The sequence below is a fragment of the Bubalus bubalis genome, chromosome 3 (genome assembly GCF_019923935.1).
Source record: "Bubalus bubalis isolate 160015118507 breed Murrah chromosome 3, NDDB_SH_1, whole genome shotgun sequence".
In the NCBI taxonomy this organism is placed as follows: Eukaryota; Metazoa; Chordata; class Mammalia; order Artiodactyla; family Bovidae; genus Bubalus; species Bubalus bubalis.
In genome coordinates, this window is record NC_059159.1 from 864,868 (window position 1) to 880,641 (window position 15,774).

General features: G+C 42.4%; 1 protein-coding gene across 12 annotated transcripts in view; it reads left to right on the top strand.

The window, feature by feature from the left end:
* CEP112 (centrosomal protein 112) overlaps nucleotides 1-15,774 on the top strand; it is a 326,687-nt gene that overhangs the window by 63,263 nt on the left and 247,650 nt on the right. For 10 of the 12 annotated variants that reach the window (XM_025279324.3, XM_025279323.3, XM_044938478.2 and 7 more), the window contains 2 exons: nucleotides 437-555; nucleotides 2,680-2,823. The exons of 1 other annotated variant lie outside the window; for it this stretch is intronic. In XM_025279324.3, coding sequence (XP_025135109.3) covers nucleotides 437-555; nucleotides 2,680-2,823 — 263 coding nt within the window. The remainder of the gene's footprint in view (nucleotides 1-436; nucleotides 556-2,679; nucleotides 2,824-15,774) is intronic. One more of the 12 variants, XM_025279329.3, reaches the window with a different exon arrangement.

Genomic DNA, 15,774 nt, shown 5'->3' on the forward strand with positions numbered 1-15,774 from the left:
GTGTGTTTATGAGTTTAAACATATGGACGTGGCTGAAGATACGGCCAGAAGGTAGTCAGATCTGAGGAGCTGTTTCCCATGCCAGAGGCTTTGGGTCTCTGTCTTGTGGGAGGGGAACTGGGAGTTACAGTCTGAGGGTCGTGGCGCAGCATCTGCACGGGGAAAGGGCCTCTGCAGAGCAGTGGCGGGCACCCCGCAGGAGCGCTGCAGAGGCTGGCACGCTGTGTGCGTTGTCTGCGGGTGAGCGGCGAGGGCTCCACCGTGGCTGTGCAGGTGGATGTGGAAAAGAGGAGGGAGGAAGAGAGGTTTTAGGGGAGAGCAGAGGAGGCCGGCAGGAGATGGGATGGTCTGTTAACCGGTGCACTCTGCTTTCTGTCACCGGACTCTTACGTGGCAGCTAGAATGGGTTTAATTACGTTTTCGTCATTTTTGACAGTTCAGACCCTCGTCCGTGAAGGTCAGGTTATCAGAGAGACCAAAGACAACCAGATTGCAGAGTTAAAAAAGATATGCGAGCAGAGTACAGAATCTCTGAATAATGACTGGGAGAAAAAGGTAAGCTACAAAAAATAAAATAGTGATGGAAAAATATAAAGGAGTATACTTTAACGTAACCTACTTAATTATAAGATAATGGGTGTTCACGAAATATAAAGAGGAGTTTGAAAAAATAAAAGTAACAGTGTTCTAGACTATCTAGAAATAGCTGTCGTGTTTTGGTATACTTTTTTCTGGAAGTTTAATGGTTTATAAGCTAGTTTTCATTTAGAAAAGTTACTTTTAACAATTCTTGGATTTAATTAAGGCTCTGAATTTTTGTCAGAGCTAATAGACTGTAAGCAGAATTCATAGGGGTATAATAGCAGGATAATTTGGGGGAGTTAAATTGTTCAAATTTTGGATGTAAGCCCCTGGATCGTTTCTTTCCTGAAATCTCAGATGATACAATAGTTGTAGTATAAACTTGCTTTTGGAGTACACAAAATCAGCTGTGGATGCATTATTCTTGGAGGAGCATTTAATTAAGAAAAACATTTTCTTAAAAATTAAATTTAGCAGAGCCAAGAGTAATGTAAAAAATACTTATAATGTTTCATAAAAGTCTTACGTAGTCACACATAGTAACTACTTTTGGGCTTCCCTGTGGCTCAGCGATGAAGAAGCTGCCTGCAATGCAGGAGATGTGGGTTCGATCCCTGTGTTGGGAAGATCCCCTGGAGGAGGGCATGGCAGCCCCCTCCAGTGTTCTTGCCTGGAGAATCCCATGGACAGAGGAGCCTGCGGGCTGCAGTCCGTGGGGTTGCAGAGAGGCAGACAGGACTGAACACACACTCAGGCACTCAGTACTTTCATTTAGGAGCTCTTCGCCATTGGTTGAAATTACAATATGTACTCACAAGAAGTGAAACACGTTACTTGTTTTGAGTAAGTCGGCTGTGAAGGTCTTCGGTGAACTCCTCCTGCTGACCATCTCCCCGTGGGTCAGGTTCGAGCATTTTCCTGGGCCCTGCGGGGTGGTTGGAGCTGAAGCTGGGCGGCTGTGTCCTGGGGCCGTGGCTCCAGAGCCGTGTGAGGAGGGCCCCTGTCCAGAGGGCAGACGGAGCGCTCTTCTAGGGTCGTGTCCATTTAGGTGCTTTTACCTTTTCTGTAAAGTTGGCATGTTTTTTCTCTGGCTGCTGCAAGCACACATTTCATTATTTGACACTTCACTCGAGACACTGTCCTCCTAAAACCAGGCCAGCAGTTATTGGAAAACACTCAAAAGTATCTGTAAAATTATATAAATTATAACTTATTTTAACTTGATTAAATATAAATGCCAGACACTGGAGTAACTATTCCTAGTAATTCTGAGCTCCATCAGGCTTCAGATCTGTGAGCCTGGGCTGGGTGCAGAGGACAGGAACCAGATTCCGCATCCCCACCCGTGAAGACAGGTGGACAGCAGGAACTAGAGTCCGCATTCCCTGCCTGTGAAGACTGGTGGACAGTGCCCGCGAGGCTTGCCGCCTGGGCTTTCCACTCCTTTAGAGGCTGCTCATTGAGAATTGGCTTCCTTACCTTGCTGCGTCCATGTTTCAGCATCTCGCCCACTTTGGCATGTGTTCACAGTCCTCATCAAGGCGGCCAGTGTGCACAGAGACATGGGTGTGCGGTCTCCCGAGAGCTCGCCTTGGTTTACACCGGCCACCTTTGTGTCTGCTTAGTGTAGTTTACGGAGCGGATAAAAATAGTTTCTTGGTGGGAGTCAGGGTGAAGGATAAACCATTTTGAACATTACTCTTGTGCAAGATTTCATGCAAATAAGATGAAAATACTGTGAGATAGCAATCCTAATTGATAACAATATTGTAAATACCTTTGTTTTCTGGTATCAGGCTAATCCTGGTGCTGTTTACCTGATGCATTCTGTTATCTGATTTATTTACTATTTCTGCCTGAGGTGGATAATTCCCTTTAATATTTGTTTATCCAATAACATTTTCAATTGAGGAAAGTAAACAAAAACTGTTTCTTAATCATGCTCTTTACATGAATCTTTACTTCGAATATTTTATATCTTTTGTTGTTCGGGTCACCATATAAATAAATAGAGAAATATAGGAAAACCTTTTTTCTGAATTACAAAATAGTCCATTCTGTAATAGTAGTGAAAGAGTCGATTCTTCCCCTCTGTAGCTCCACAGCGCTGTAGCAGAAATGGAAAAGGAAAAGTTTGAACTTCAAAAGCGACACACTGAAAACATTCAAGAATTGCTCGAGGACACCAACGTGCGGCTGAACAAAATGGAGGGTGAATACGTGGCACAGACGCGGTCCACAGTACGTCTGCTTCTCCGTGCCTTGTCCTGATGAGCTGTCCTCTTCACCTCCCTGTCCTCACGCTTCCCTGCTTCCAGAGCATGCCGTGCACGGCAAGTGTGCTGTGGAGCAAAAACCCCTCACCTTCCTTCCCGACACAGGCTCACACGTGGCAGTGTGTGGCCTCTTCAGTGGCCGCAGGATTTCCCTTGGGATCGATTGTTATCACTTCTTTTTTTTTTTTTTTTTACCCCTGCAAACGTTTATAAAACTTTCTTCTTATTTTTTTGTTTTTTTCTCCACTGACTTTCACCCTAGAGATAATTTCTTTACTTTTTTGCTTTCTGTTTTATTTATTTGTTTCAGTCTTTCTGACTGAAGAGGTGATTGTTTTTCTGGAAATGTGTAATGCCTGTGGGAAGACAGTCAGATCAGGAGGTGGAGAGTGTGGCTGTAATGCCCATTTGAAGACACTCAGGTCAGGAGGTGGAGCAGCGTGGCTGTAATGCCCGTTTGAAGACAGTCAGGTCAGGAGGTAGAGCAGCGTGGCTGTAATGCCCGTTTGAAGACAGTCAGATCGGGAGGTGGAGCAGCGTGGCTGTAATGCCTGTTTGAAGACAGTCAGATCGGGAGGTGGAGAGTGTGGCTGTAACGCCCGAGGGAAGACAGTCAGGTCAGGAGGTGGAGAGCGTGGCTGTAATGCCCGAGGGGAGACAGTCAGGTCAGGAGGTGGAGCAGCGTGGCTGTAATGCCCGAGAGAAGACAGTCAGGTCAGGAGATGGAGCAGTGTGGCTGTAATGCCTGTGGGGAGACAGTCAGATCAGGAGGTGGAACAGTGTGGCCAGCAGAAGGCAGACTTTCTTAGTTGCTCTGTTTTGTGAGGGAACAGACACAGATGCCCCGTGGGTGAGCCCAGAGTCCCTTTCCTGAGGATTCACAGGGGCACCACCACAGTACACAGCAGGTGACCAGGCGTGTCTTCCTAGGGAGGATGGAGGGCCCCAGAGCCCCTCGCTGAGTCTCTGCTTGCAGAGGGTGGGTCTTCCGCCCTTGACAGGCTCAGCTGCCTTCCTGAAATACGGAAGCCTGGGGAAGGTGGGCTGAGGGGCACCTGGACCCCGGGCCTCACCTCTGAGGTAGGTGCACCCCGTCCTCCTTGTTCCTGATACCTGATCTGACTTCGTGGTGTGTAGACCCTGAATCCTCAGCACGAGCAGGGTCCCTGATCAGTCAGCCCCCTTGGTTAGCTGGCTTGTCCAGAGTGCCTCCTTGGATTTAAAGCTGTGGAGTCTGAGCCAGAGTCTGTTACCTAGGCGTGTCTTGGAGACCCCAGACTAGCTGAAGGGCCCGTTTCAGAGGGCGGAAGGAATGGGATGCAGTATCCACAGTGATGCGGAGCTGGGCTATCGGTCTCGGGCTCCCATTTCAGTTCCTTTGTAGCTTGAGTGCCGTGCCAGCTCTTACGCTGTTGAGTGTCCTCATCCATCAGGCAGGGTAACAGCAGGAGTAGAGTGTATGTATGTTGCTGGGAATATTAAATGCGTTAATATACATAAACTAAGTTATGTGGTGAGTGCCCAATAGATAGCTGTAACATGCAAGAGCAATCATCAGGAGCCCTGTATACACAAGGACGTTCTCAGTTCAGGAAGTTGGTGGGCGTTTGCTTGAAGACAGCAGGTTGAGTGCGATGTGGACCTCCGTCCCCTCCCACGGAGACACAGCGTGACCAGCAGGGAGGAGGAGAGAGCGGTGACAGCCTGGGGTTGGGCCAGGCGAGGGGTGGGCTGACCCCGAGCCAGCCGGGTCAAGAAAGCAGAACCCTGAGTCGGCCTGGAAGGAACCTAAGCAGCAAACAGTTCCACGTGGATCTTCCAGGGCCCGGGGCCTGTCCCGCCGTCACCTCTGGAGGAGGGGATGCTGGTGGGGCTTCAGCAGGTAGAGTACTGGACAGTTTAGGAACCAGCTAGATGAGGAATTGGGGTGAAGAATATAGTGGGTTTATTATACGATTCCTCCTCCTTTTGTGTATGTTTGATATGTCCCATAACAAAACTTCTTAAAACTTTATATTATTTGGCTGTGCCAAACCTTTAGATTGCAGGAGCCTTAGTTACAGCATGTAGGGTCTATTTCCCTGACCAGGAACCAAACTCGGGCCCTCGCTCTGGGAGGCAGAGTCCTAACTGCTGGTTCACCAGGGAGTTCCTCTAGCCTTGGTTGTAACATCTGACCATTTTAGAATATTTCCAAATGATACTACTGGATACGAAAAATAATCATTTTTAATAATTAAGCGTTTGCTTGAAGACAGCAGGTTGAGCGTGATGTGGACCTCCATCCCCTCCCACAGAGACACAGTGTGACCAGCAGGGAGGAGGGGAGAGCGGTGACAGCCTGGGGTTGGGCTGTCAATTGATACAATTAGAAACAGTACAATAAATACAGCAGAAGGAAATCTAAAAATTTAAAAAAGAGTAAGATCAGAGAGTTCCAGAAAAACATCTATTTCTGCTTTATTGACTATGCCAAAGCCTTTGACTGGGTGGATCACAATAAACTGTGGAAAATTCTGAAAGAGATGGGAATACCAGACCACCTGACCTGCCTCTTGAGAAACCTATATGCAGGTCAGGAAGCAACAGTTAGAACTGGACATGGAACAATAGACTGGTTCCTAATAGGAAAAGGAGTACGTCAAGGCTGTATATTGTCACCCTGCTTATTTAACTTCTATGCAGAGTACATCATGAGAAACGCTGGGCTGGAAGAAGCACAAGCTGGAATCAAGATTGCCAGGAGAAATATTAATAACCTCAGATATGCAGATGACACCACCCTTATGGCAGAAAAGTGAAGAGGAACGAAAAAGCCTCTTGATGAAAGTGAAAGAGGAGAGTGAAAAAGTTGGCTTAAAGCTCAACATTCAGAAAACAAAGATCATGGCATCTGGTCCCATCACTTCATGGCAAATAGATGGAAAAACAGTGGAAACGGTGTTAGACTTTATTTTTTGGGGCTCCAAAATCACTGCAGATGCTGACTGCAGCCATGAAATTAAACGATGCTTACTCCTTGGAAGGAAAGTTATGACCAACCTAGATAGCATATTGAAAAGCAGAGACATTACTTTGCCAACAAGGGTCCATCTAGTTAAGGCTATGGTTTTTCCAGTGGTCATGTATGGATGTGAAAGTTGGACTGTGAAGAAAGCTGAGCACCAAAGAATTGATGCTTTTGAACAGTGGTGTTGGAGAAGACTCTTGAGAGTCCCTTGGACTGCAAGGAGATGCAACCAGTCCATTCTAAAGGAGATCAGTCCTGGGTGTTCTTTGGAAGGACTGATGCTAAAGCTGAAACTCCAGTACTTTGGCCACCTTATGTGAAGAGCTGACTCATTGGAAAAGACTCTGATGCTGGGAGGGATTTGGGGACAGGAGGTGAAGGGGATGACAGAGGATGAGATGGCTGGATGGCATCACTGACTCGATGGACAAGAGTTTGGGTGAACTCTGGGAGTTGGTGATAGACAGGGAGGCCTAGCATGCTGCAATTCATGGGGTCGCAAAGAGTCGGACATGAACTGAGCTAAAGATCAGAATTGGAGAAGGAAATGGCACCGCACTCCAGTACTCTTGCCTGGAGAATCCCACGGACAGAGGGGCCTGGTGGGTTCCTAGTCCACACGGTTGCAAGAATCAGACACAACTTAGTGACTAAACCACAGCCACCACCACCAAGATCAGAACGAAAAGCATCCCAGGAGCAGAGGCTGGGAAGAGAATACGAGGAGACAGAGGCATAGAAGGATACCAAGCAGTAGGAAGGATAGATCTTCCTGAAGAAATAATGTAAATTAATTTCTTGGAATTAAAGAAAAATGAAAAACATGAAGGGCTCAAATAATACCCCAAATACTCACATGGGCCACACTGGAGTGACACTTAACACATAAAAATCAAAGATATTTGCTGAAGCTTGAAACTGTCTGAGTCTTCGCCTGGGACCGTCTTAGGGCCACGCTTTCCTGCACGTTCACCTCCTAGTGTTGCTCCACCGTCTTCCGGAATTTCAGGCAGAAGGAACACCCAGAGCAGAAGTCCCAAAGCTGGGACACGCCAGCCCAGTTCAGCGCAGAGCAGACGGCAGCACGGACGGGGCCCTGTGAGCAGAGAGCAACGTGGAAGGAGACTTTGTCAGGGCACAGATCAGGGAAAACCTTGTGATTGATGCTTTAAAAAAAAAAAGACAGCTTTATTGGTGTAAGATTAGAATTAGTATATTGTAGATTCACCTGTTCTGAAGCGTGCGGTTCCCTGAATGTTTGGCTTCTTGCTACATTTGTGGTAGACTGAGCACATCAGAGTGGCTGCATCTGAACGTTGCTCCTAACGTGTCTGTCTTGCTCTGTGCAGAGAACAAACTGTGGGCTCCAAGGACAGATGTGGGGGCTGGGACCAGGGCCATGGGCGTGGTGCGGGGGGCAGGCGGCTGGTCCCGGGGTCTGCAGAGGGCGAGCACTGCCGCTGCGGGGGCTGCTCCCTGGTGGGGCAGGGACGCCCGACATGGACCAGCTCTCCTCGGCAAGATCAGGGGTCTGTTTTCTGGAGAATCAGCACAAGGGTGATATTCACGGCCGTGAACAAAAGCCAGATTTGTATCTGAAAAACATTTTTGTCATCTCAGCCTCCTAAATTTTCACAAATGTGAATACATTAAGTAATTGTAGAGTTGAAATTTATGAAACATATTAATTGCCTACAATGTTTCAGTTCAGTTCAGTTCAGTCGCTCAGTCGTGTCCGACTCTTCGCGACCCCATGAATCGCAGCATGCCAGGCCTCCCTGTCCATCACCAACTCCTGGAGTTCACTCAGACTCACGTCCATCGAGTCAGTGATGCCATCCAGCCATCTCATCCTCTGTCGTCCCCTTCTCCTCCTGCCCCGAATCGCTCCCAGCATCAGAGTCTTTTCCAGTGAGTCAACTCTTCGCATGAGGTGGCCAAAGTACTGGAGTTTCAGCTTTAGCATCATTCCTTCCAAAGAAATCCCAGGGCTGATCTCCTTCAGAATGGACTGGTTGGATCTCCTTGCAGTCCAAGGGACTCTGAAGAGCCTTCTCCAACACCACAGTTCGAAAGCATCAATTCTTCAGCGCTCAGCTTTCTTCACAGTCCAACTCTCACGTCCATATATGACCAGTGGAAAAACCATAGCCTTGACTAGATGGACCCTTGTTGGCAAAGTAATATCTCTGCTTTTCAATATGCTATCTAGGTTGGTCATAACTTTTCTTCTAAGGAGTAAGTATCTTTTAATTTCATGGCTGCAGTCACCATCTGCAGTGATTTTGGAGCCCCCCAAAAAAAGTCTGACACTGTTTCCACTGTTTCCCCATCTATTTCCCATGAAGTGATGGGACCGGATATCATGATCTTCGTTTTCTGAATGTTGAGCTTTAAGCCAACTTTTACACTCTCCACCTTCACTTTCATCAAGAGGCTTTTCAGTTCCTCTTCACTTTCTGCCATAAAGGTGGTGTCATCTGCATATCTGAGGTTCTTGATATTTCTCCTGGCAATCTTGATTCCAGCTTGTGCTTCTTCCAGCCCAGCGTTTCTCATGACGTACTCTGCATAGAAGTTAAATAAGCAGGGTGACAATATACAGCCTTGACGTACTCCTTTTCCTATTTGGAACCAGTCTGTTGTTCCATGTCCAGTTCTAACTGTTGCTTCCTGACCTGCATATAGGTTTCTCAAGAGGCAGGTCAGGTGGTCTGGTATTCCCATCTCTTGAAGACTTTTCCACAGGTTATTGTGATCCACACAGTCAAAGGCTATGGCATAGTCAAGAAAGCAGAAATAGATGTTTTTCTGGAACTCTCTTGCTTTTTCCATGATCCAGCGGATGTTGGCAATTTGATCTCTGGTTCCTCTGCCTTTTCTTTCTTTTTTTTTTTTTAATTTTATTTTATTTTTAAACTTTACATAATTGTATTAGTTTTGCCAAATATCAAAATGAATCCGCCACAGGTATACATGTGTTCCCCATCCTGAACCCTCCTCCCTCCTCCTTCCCCATTCCATCCCTCTGGGTCGTCCCAGTGCACCAGCCCCAAGCATCCAGTATCGTGCATCGAACCTGGACTGGCACCTCGTTTCATACATGATATTTTACATGTTTCAATGCCATTCTCCCAAATCTTCCCACCCTCTCCCTCTCTCACAGAGTCCATAAGACTGTTCTATACATTAGTGTCTCTTTTGCTGTCTCGTACACAGGGTTATTGTTACCATCTTTCTAAATTCCATATATATGCGTTAGTATACTGTATTGGTGTTTTTTTTCTGGCTTACTTCACTCTGTATAATAGGCTCCCGTTTCATCCACCTCATTAGAACTGATTCAAATGTATTCTTTTTAATGGCTGAGTAATACTCCATTGTGTATATGTACCACAGCTTTCTTATCCAGTCATCTGCTGATGGACATCTAGGTTGCTTCCATGTCCTGGCTATTATAAACAGTGCTGCGATGAACATTGGGGTACACGTGTCTCTTTCCCTTCTGGTTTCCTCAGTGTGTATGCCCAGCAGTGGGATTGCTGGATCATAAGGCAGGTCTATTTCCAGTTTTTTAAGGCATCTCCACACTGTTCTCCATAGTGGCTGTACTAGTTTGCATTCCCACCAACAGTGTAAGAGGGTTCCCTTTTCTCCACACCCTCTCCAGCATTTATTACTTGTAGACTTTTGGATCGCAGCCATTCTGACTGGTGTGAAATGGTACCTCATAGTGGTTTTGATTTGCATTTCTCTGGTAATGAGTGATGTTGAGCATCTTTTCATGTGTTTGTTAGCCATCTGTATGTCTTCTTTGGAGAAATGTCTATTTAGTTCTTTGGCCCATTTTTTGATTGGGTCATTTATTTTTCTGGAGTTGAGCTGTAGGAGTTGCTTGTATATTCTTGAGATTAGTTGTTTGTCAGTTTCTTCATTTGCTATTATCTTCTCCCATTCTGAAGGCTGTCTTTTCACCTTGCTAATAGTTTCCTTTGATGTGCAGAAGCTTTTAAGGTTAATTAGGTCCCATTTGTTTATTTTTGCTTTTATTTGCAATATTCTGGGAGGTGGGTCATAGAGGATCCTGCTGTGATGTATGTCAGAGAGTGTTTTGCCTATGTTCTCCTCTAGGAGTTTTATAGTTTCTGGTCTTATGTTGAGATCTTTAATCCATTTTGAGTTTATTTTTGTGTATGGTGTTAGAAAGTGTTCTAGTTTCATTCTTTTACAAGTGGTTGACCAGATTTCCCAGCACCACTTGTTAAAGAGATTGTCTTTAATCCATTGTATGTTCTTGCCTCCTTTGTCAAAGATAAGGTGTCCATATGTGCGTGGATTTATCTCTGGGCTTTCTATTTTGTTCCATTGATCTATATTTCTGTCTTTGTGCCAGTACCATACTGTTTTGATAACTGTGGCTTTGTAGTAGAGCCTGAAGTCAGGTAGGTTGATTCCTCCAGTTCCATTCTTCTTTCTCAAGATCGCTTTGGCTATTCAAAGTTTTTTGTATTTCCATACAAATTGTGAAATTATTTGTTCTAGCTCTGTGAAGAATGCTGTTGGTAGCTTGATAGGGATTGCATTGAATCTATAGATTGCTTTGGGTAGTATACTCATTTTCACTATACTGATTCTTCCAATCCATGAAAATGGTATATTTCTCCATCTGTTAGTGTCCTCTTTGATTTCTTTCACCAGTGTTTTATAGTTTTCTATATATAGGTCTTTAGTTTCTTTAGGTAGATATATTCCTAAGTATTTTATTCTTTCCGTTGCAATGGTGAATGGAATTGTTTCCTTAATTTCTCTTTCTGTTTTCTCATTATTAGTGTATAGGAATGCAAGGGATTTCTGTGTGTTGATTTTATATCCTGCAACTTTACTATAGTCATTGATTAGTTCTAGTAATTTTCTGGTCAAGTCTTTAGGGTTTTCTATGTAGAGGATCATGTCATCTGCAAACAGAGAGAGCTTTACTTCTTCTTTTCCAATTTGGATTCCTTTTATTTCTTTTTCTGCTCTGATTGCTGTGGCCAAAACTTCCAAAACTATGTTGAATAGTAATGGTGAAAGTGGGCACCCTTGTCTTGTTCCTGACTTTAGAGGAAATGCTTTCAATTTTTCACCATTGAGGATAATGTTTGCTGTGGGTTTGTCATATATAGCTTTGATTATGTTGAGGTATGTTCCTTCTATTCCTGCTTTCTGGAGAGTTTTTATCATAAATGGATGTTGAATTTTGTCAAAGGCTTTCTCTGCATCTATTGAGATAATCATATGGTTTTTATTTTTCAATTTGTTAATGTGGTGTATTACATTGATTGATTTGCAGATATTGAAGAATCCTTGCATCCCTGGGATAAAGCCCACTTGGTCATGGTGTATGATCTTTTTAATGTGTTGTTGGATTCTGATTGCTAGAATTTTGTTAAGGATTTTTGCATCTATGTTCATCAGTGATATTGGCCTGTAGTTTTCTTTTTTTGTGGGATCTTTGTCAGGTTTTGGTATTAGGGTGATGGTGGCCTCATAGAATGAGTTTGGAAGTTTACCATCCTCTGCAATTTTCTGGAAGAGTTTGAGCAGGATAGGTGTTAGCTCTTCTCTAAATTTTTGGTAGAATTCAGCTGTGAAACCGTCTGGACCTGGGCTTTTGTTTGCTGGAAGATCTTTGATTACAGTTTCAATTTCCATGCTTGTGATGGGTCTGTTAAGATTTTCTATTTCTTCCTGATCGAGTTTTGGAAAGTTGTACTTTTCTAAGAATTTGTCCATTTCTTCCACGTTGTCCATTTTATTGGCATATAATTGTTGATAGTATTCTCTTATGATCCTTTGTATTTCTGTGTTGTCTGTTGTGATCTCTCCATTTTCATTTCTAATTTTATTGATTTGATTTTTCTCCCTGTTTCTTGATGAGTCTGGCTAATGGTTTGTCAATTTTATTTATCCTTTCAAAAAACCAGCTTTTGGTTTTGTTGATTTTTGCTATGATCTCTTTTGTTTCTTTTGCATTTATTTCTGCTCTAAGTTTTAAGATTTCTTTCCTTCTACTAACCCTGGGGTTCTTCATTTCTTCCTTTTCTAGTTGCTTTAGGTGTAGAGTTAAGTTATTTATTTGACTTTTTTCTTGTTTCTTGAGGTGTGCCTGTATTGCTATGAACTTTCCCCTTAGGACTGCTTTTACCGTGTCCCACAGGTTTTGGGTTGTTGTGTTTTCATTTTCATTCGTTTCTATGCAAATTTTGATTTCTTTTTTGATTTCTTCTGTGATTTGTTGGTTATTCAGCAGCGTGTTGTTCAGCCTCCATATGTTGGAATTTTTAATAGTTTTTCTCTTGTAATTGAGATCTAATCTTACGGCATTGTGGTCAGAAAAGATGCTTGGAATGATTTCTATTTTTTTGAATTTACCAAGGCTAGCTTTATGGCCCAGGATGTGATCTATCCTGGAGAAGGTTCCATGTGCGCTTGAGAAAAAGGTGAAATTCATTGTTTTGGGATGAAATGTCCTATAGATATCAATTAGGTCTAACTGGTCTATTGTATCGTTTAAAGTTTGTGTTTCCTTGTTAATTTTCTGTTTAGTTGATCTATCCATAGGTGTGAGTGGGATATTAAAGTCTCCCACTATTATTGTGTTATTGTTAATTTCTCCTTTCATACTTGTTAGCATTTGTCTTACATACTGCGGTGCTCCCGTGTTGGGTGCATATATATTTATAATTGTTATATCTTCTTCTTGGATTGATCCTTTGATCATTATGTAGTGACCATCTTTGTCTCTTTTCACAGTCTTTGTTTTAAAGTCTATTTTATCTGATATGAGTATTGCTACTCCTGCTTTCTTTTGGTCCCTATTTGCATGGAAAATCTTTTTCCAGCCCTTCACTTTCAGTCTGTATGTGTCCCCTGTTTTGAGGTGGGTCTCTTGTAGACAACATATGTAGGGGTCTTGTTTTTGTATCCATTCAGCCAGTCTTTGTCTTTTGGTTCGGGCATTCAACCCATTTACGTTTAAGGTAATTACTGATAAGTATGATCCCGTTGCCATTTACTTTATTGTTTTGGGTTCGAATTTATACACCCTTTTTGTGTTTCCTGTCTAGAGAATATCCTTTAGTATTTGTTGGAGAGCTGGTTTGGTGGTGCAGAATTCTCTCAGCTTTTGCTTGTCTGAAAAGCTTTTGATTTCTCCTTCATACTTGAATGAGATCCTTGCTGGGTACAATAATCTGGGCTGTAGGTTATTTTCTTTCATCATTTTAATTATGTCTTGCCATTCCCTCCTGGCTTGAAGAGTTTCTATTGAAAGATCAGCTGTTATCCTTATGGGTATTCCCTTGTGTGTTATTTGTTGTTTTTCCCTTGCTGCTTTTAATATTTGTTCTTTGTGTTTGATCTTTGTTAATTTGATTAATATGTGTCTTGGGGTGTTTCGCCTTGGGTTTATCCTGTTTGGGACTCTCTGGGTTTCTTGGACTTGGGTGATTATTTCCTTCCCCATTTTAGGGAAGTTTTCAACTATTATCTCCTCAAGTATTTTCTCATGGTCTTTCTTTTTGTCTTCTTCTTCTGGGACCCCTATGATTCGAATGTTGTAGCGTTTAATATTGTCCTGGAGGTCTCTGAGATTGTCCTCATTTCTTTTAATTCATTTTTCTTTTATCCTCTCTGATTGATTTATTTCTACCATTCTATCTTCTAATTCACTAATCCTATCTTCTGCCTCTGTTATTCTACTATTTGTTGCCTCCAGAGTGTTTTTAATTTCACTTATTGCATTATTCATTATATATTGACTCTTTTTTATTTCTTCTAAGTCCTTGTTAAACCTTTCTTGCATCTTCTCAATCCTTGCCTCCAGGCTATTTATCTGTGATTCCATTTTAATTTCAAGATTTTGGATCAATTTCACTATCATTATTCGGAATTCTTTATCAGGTAGATTCCCTATCTCTTCCTCTTTTGTTTGGTTTGGTGGGCATTTATCCTGTTCCTTTATCTGCTGGCTATTCCTCTGTCTCTTCATCTTGTTTAAATTGCTGAGTTTGGGGTGTCCTTTCTGTATTCTGGCAGTTTGTGGAGTTCTCTTTATTGTGGCATTTCCTCACTGTGTGTGGGTTTGTACAGGTGGCTTGTCACGGTTTCCTGGTTAGGGAAACTTGTGTCGATGTTCTGGTGGATGGAGCTGTATTTCTTCTCTCTGGAGTGTAATGAAATGTCCAGTAATGAGTTATGAGATGTCTATGGTTTTGGGGTGACTTTGGGCAGCCTGTATCTTGAAGCTCAGGGCTGTGTTCCTTTGTTGCTGGAGAATTTGCTTGGTATGTCTTGCCCTGGAACTTGTTGGCCCTTGTGTGGTGCTTGGTTTCAGTGTCGGTATGGAGGCGTTTGATGAGCTCCTGTCAATTAATGTTCCTTGGAGTCAGGAGTTCCCTGGAGTCAGGGTTTGGACTTAAGCCTCCTACTTCCAGTTATTGGTCTTATTTTTACAGTAGTTTCAAAACTTCTCCTTCTATACAGCACCATTGATAAAACATCTACGTTAAAGATGAAAAGTTTCTCTACTGTGAGGGTCACTCAGAGAGGTTCAAAGCATTACATGGAGAAGAGAAGTGGGAGGAGGGAGTTAGAGGTGACCCAAATGAAATGAGGTGGAATCAATAGTGGAGAGAGTGGGCTAGCCAGTAGTCACTTCCTTATGTGCACTCCATAACTGGACTGCTCAGAGATGTTCATGGACTTATACAGAGAAGAGAAGAAGGAGGTAGGAGACAGAGGTGGCCAGAAGGATAAAAGGGGGAAATGAAAAGGAGGGAGACAGATCCAGCCAGTGATCAGTTCCCTAAGTGTTCTCCACCATCTGGAACACACAGAAATTCACAGAGTTGGGTAGAGTAGAGAGGGGTTAGGGAGGAGATACAGGCGACCTGGTGGAGAAAACGGAGAGTCCAAAGGGAGAGAGAGCAGTCAAGCCAGTAATCTCGTTCCCTAGTGAAAAATGGGTCCTGAAGATTGGGTTCTTAAAGGTACAAAATTGGTAACAAATACATAAAAGCAAAAATTAAAAATCTAGAGTAGAGTTTGGAATTTCAAAAATGCGATGTTAATGAAAAGAAGAAGGAAAAGAAAGAGAGAAAAAACGAACAAAGAAAAACAAACAAGGTTGCGAAAATTATAAAGAAACTACAGGTACAAAATTGATAACTAATACCAAAAAGCAAAAATTAAAAATCTAGAGTAGAGTTTGGAATTTCAAAAATACAATGTTAAAAAAAAAAAAAAGAAGAAGAAAAATAAAGAGAGAAAACAAACCAACAAAAACAATGTCGCAAAAATTATAAAGAAAATACAGGTACAAAATTGATATCAAATACCAAAAAACATAAATTAAAAATCTTGAGTTTGGAATTGCAGATATACGATGTTATATAAAAGAAGAAGAGAAAGAAACAGAGGGAAAAAAAAAGAAAAAAAAAGTCACAGAAATTATAAAAAAAAAAACTATATGTACAAAATTGATAACATATACCAAAAGGCTAAAATTAAAAATCTAGAGTAGAGTTTGGAATTTCAAAAATACGATGTTAAAGAAAAGAAGAAGGAAAAGAAAGAGAGAAAAAATGAACAAAGAAAAACAAACAAGGTCGCGAAAATTATAAAGAAACTACAGGTACAAAATTGATAACTAATACCAAAAAGCAAAAATTAAAAATCTAGAGTAGAGTTTGGAATTTCAAAAATACAATGTTAAAAAAAAGAAGAAGAAAAATAAAGAGAGAAAACAAACAAACCAACTAAAACAATGTCGCAAAAATTATAAAGAAAGTACAGGTACAAAATTGATATCAAATACCAAAAAGCATAAATTAAAAATCTTGAGTAGAGTTTGGAATTGCAGAT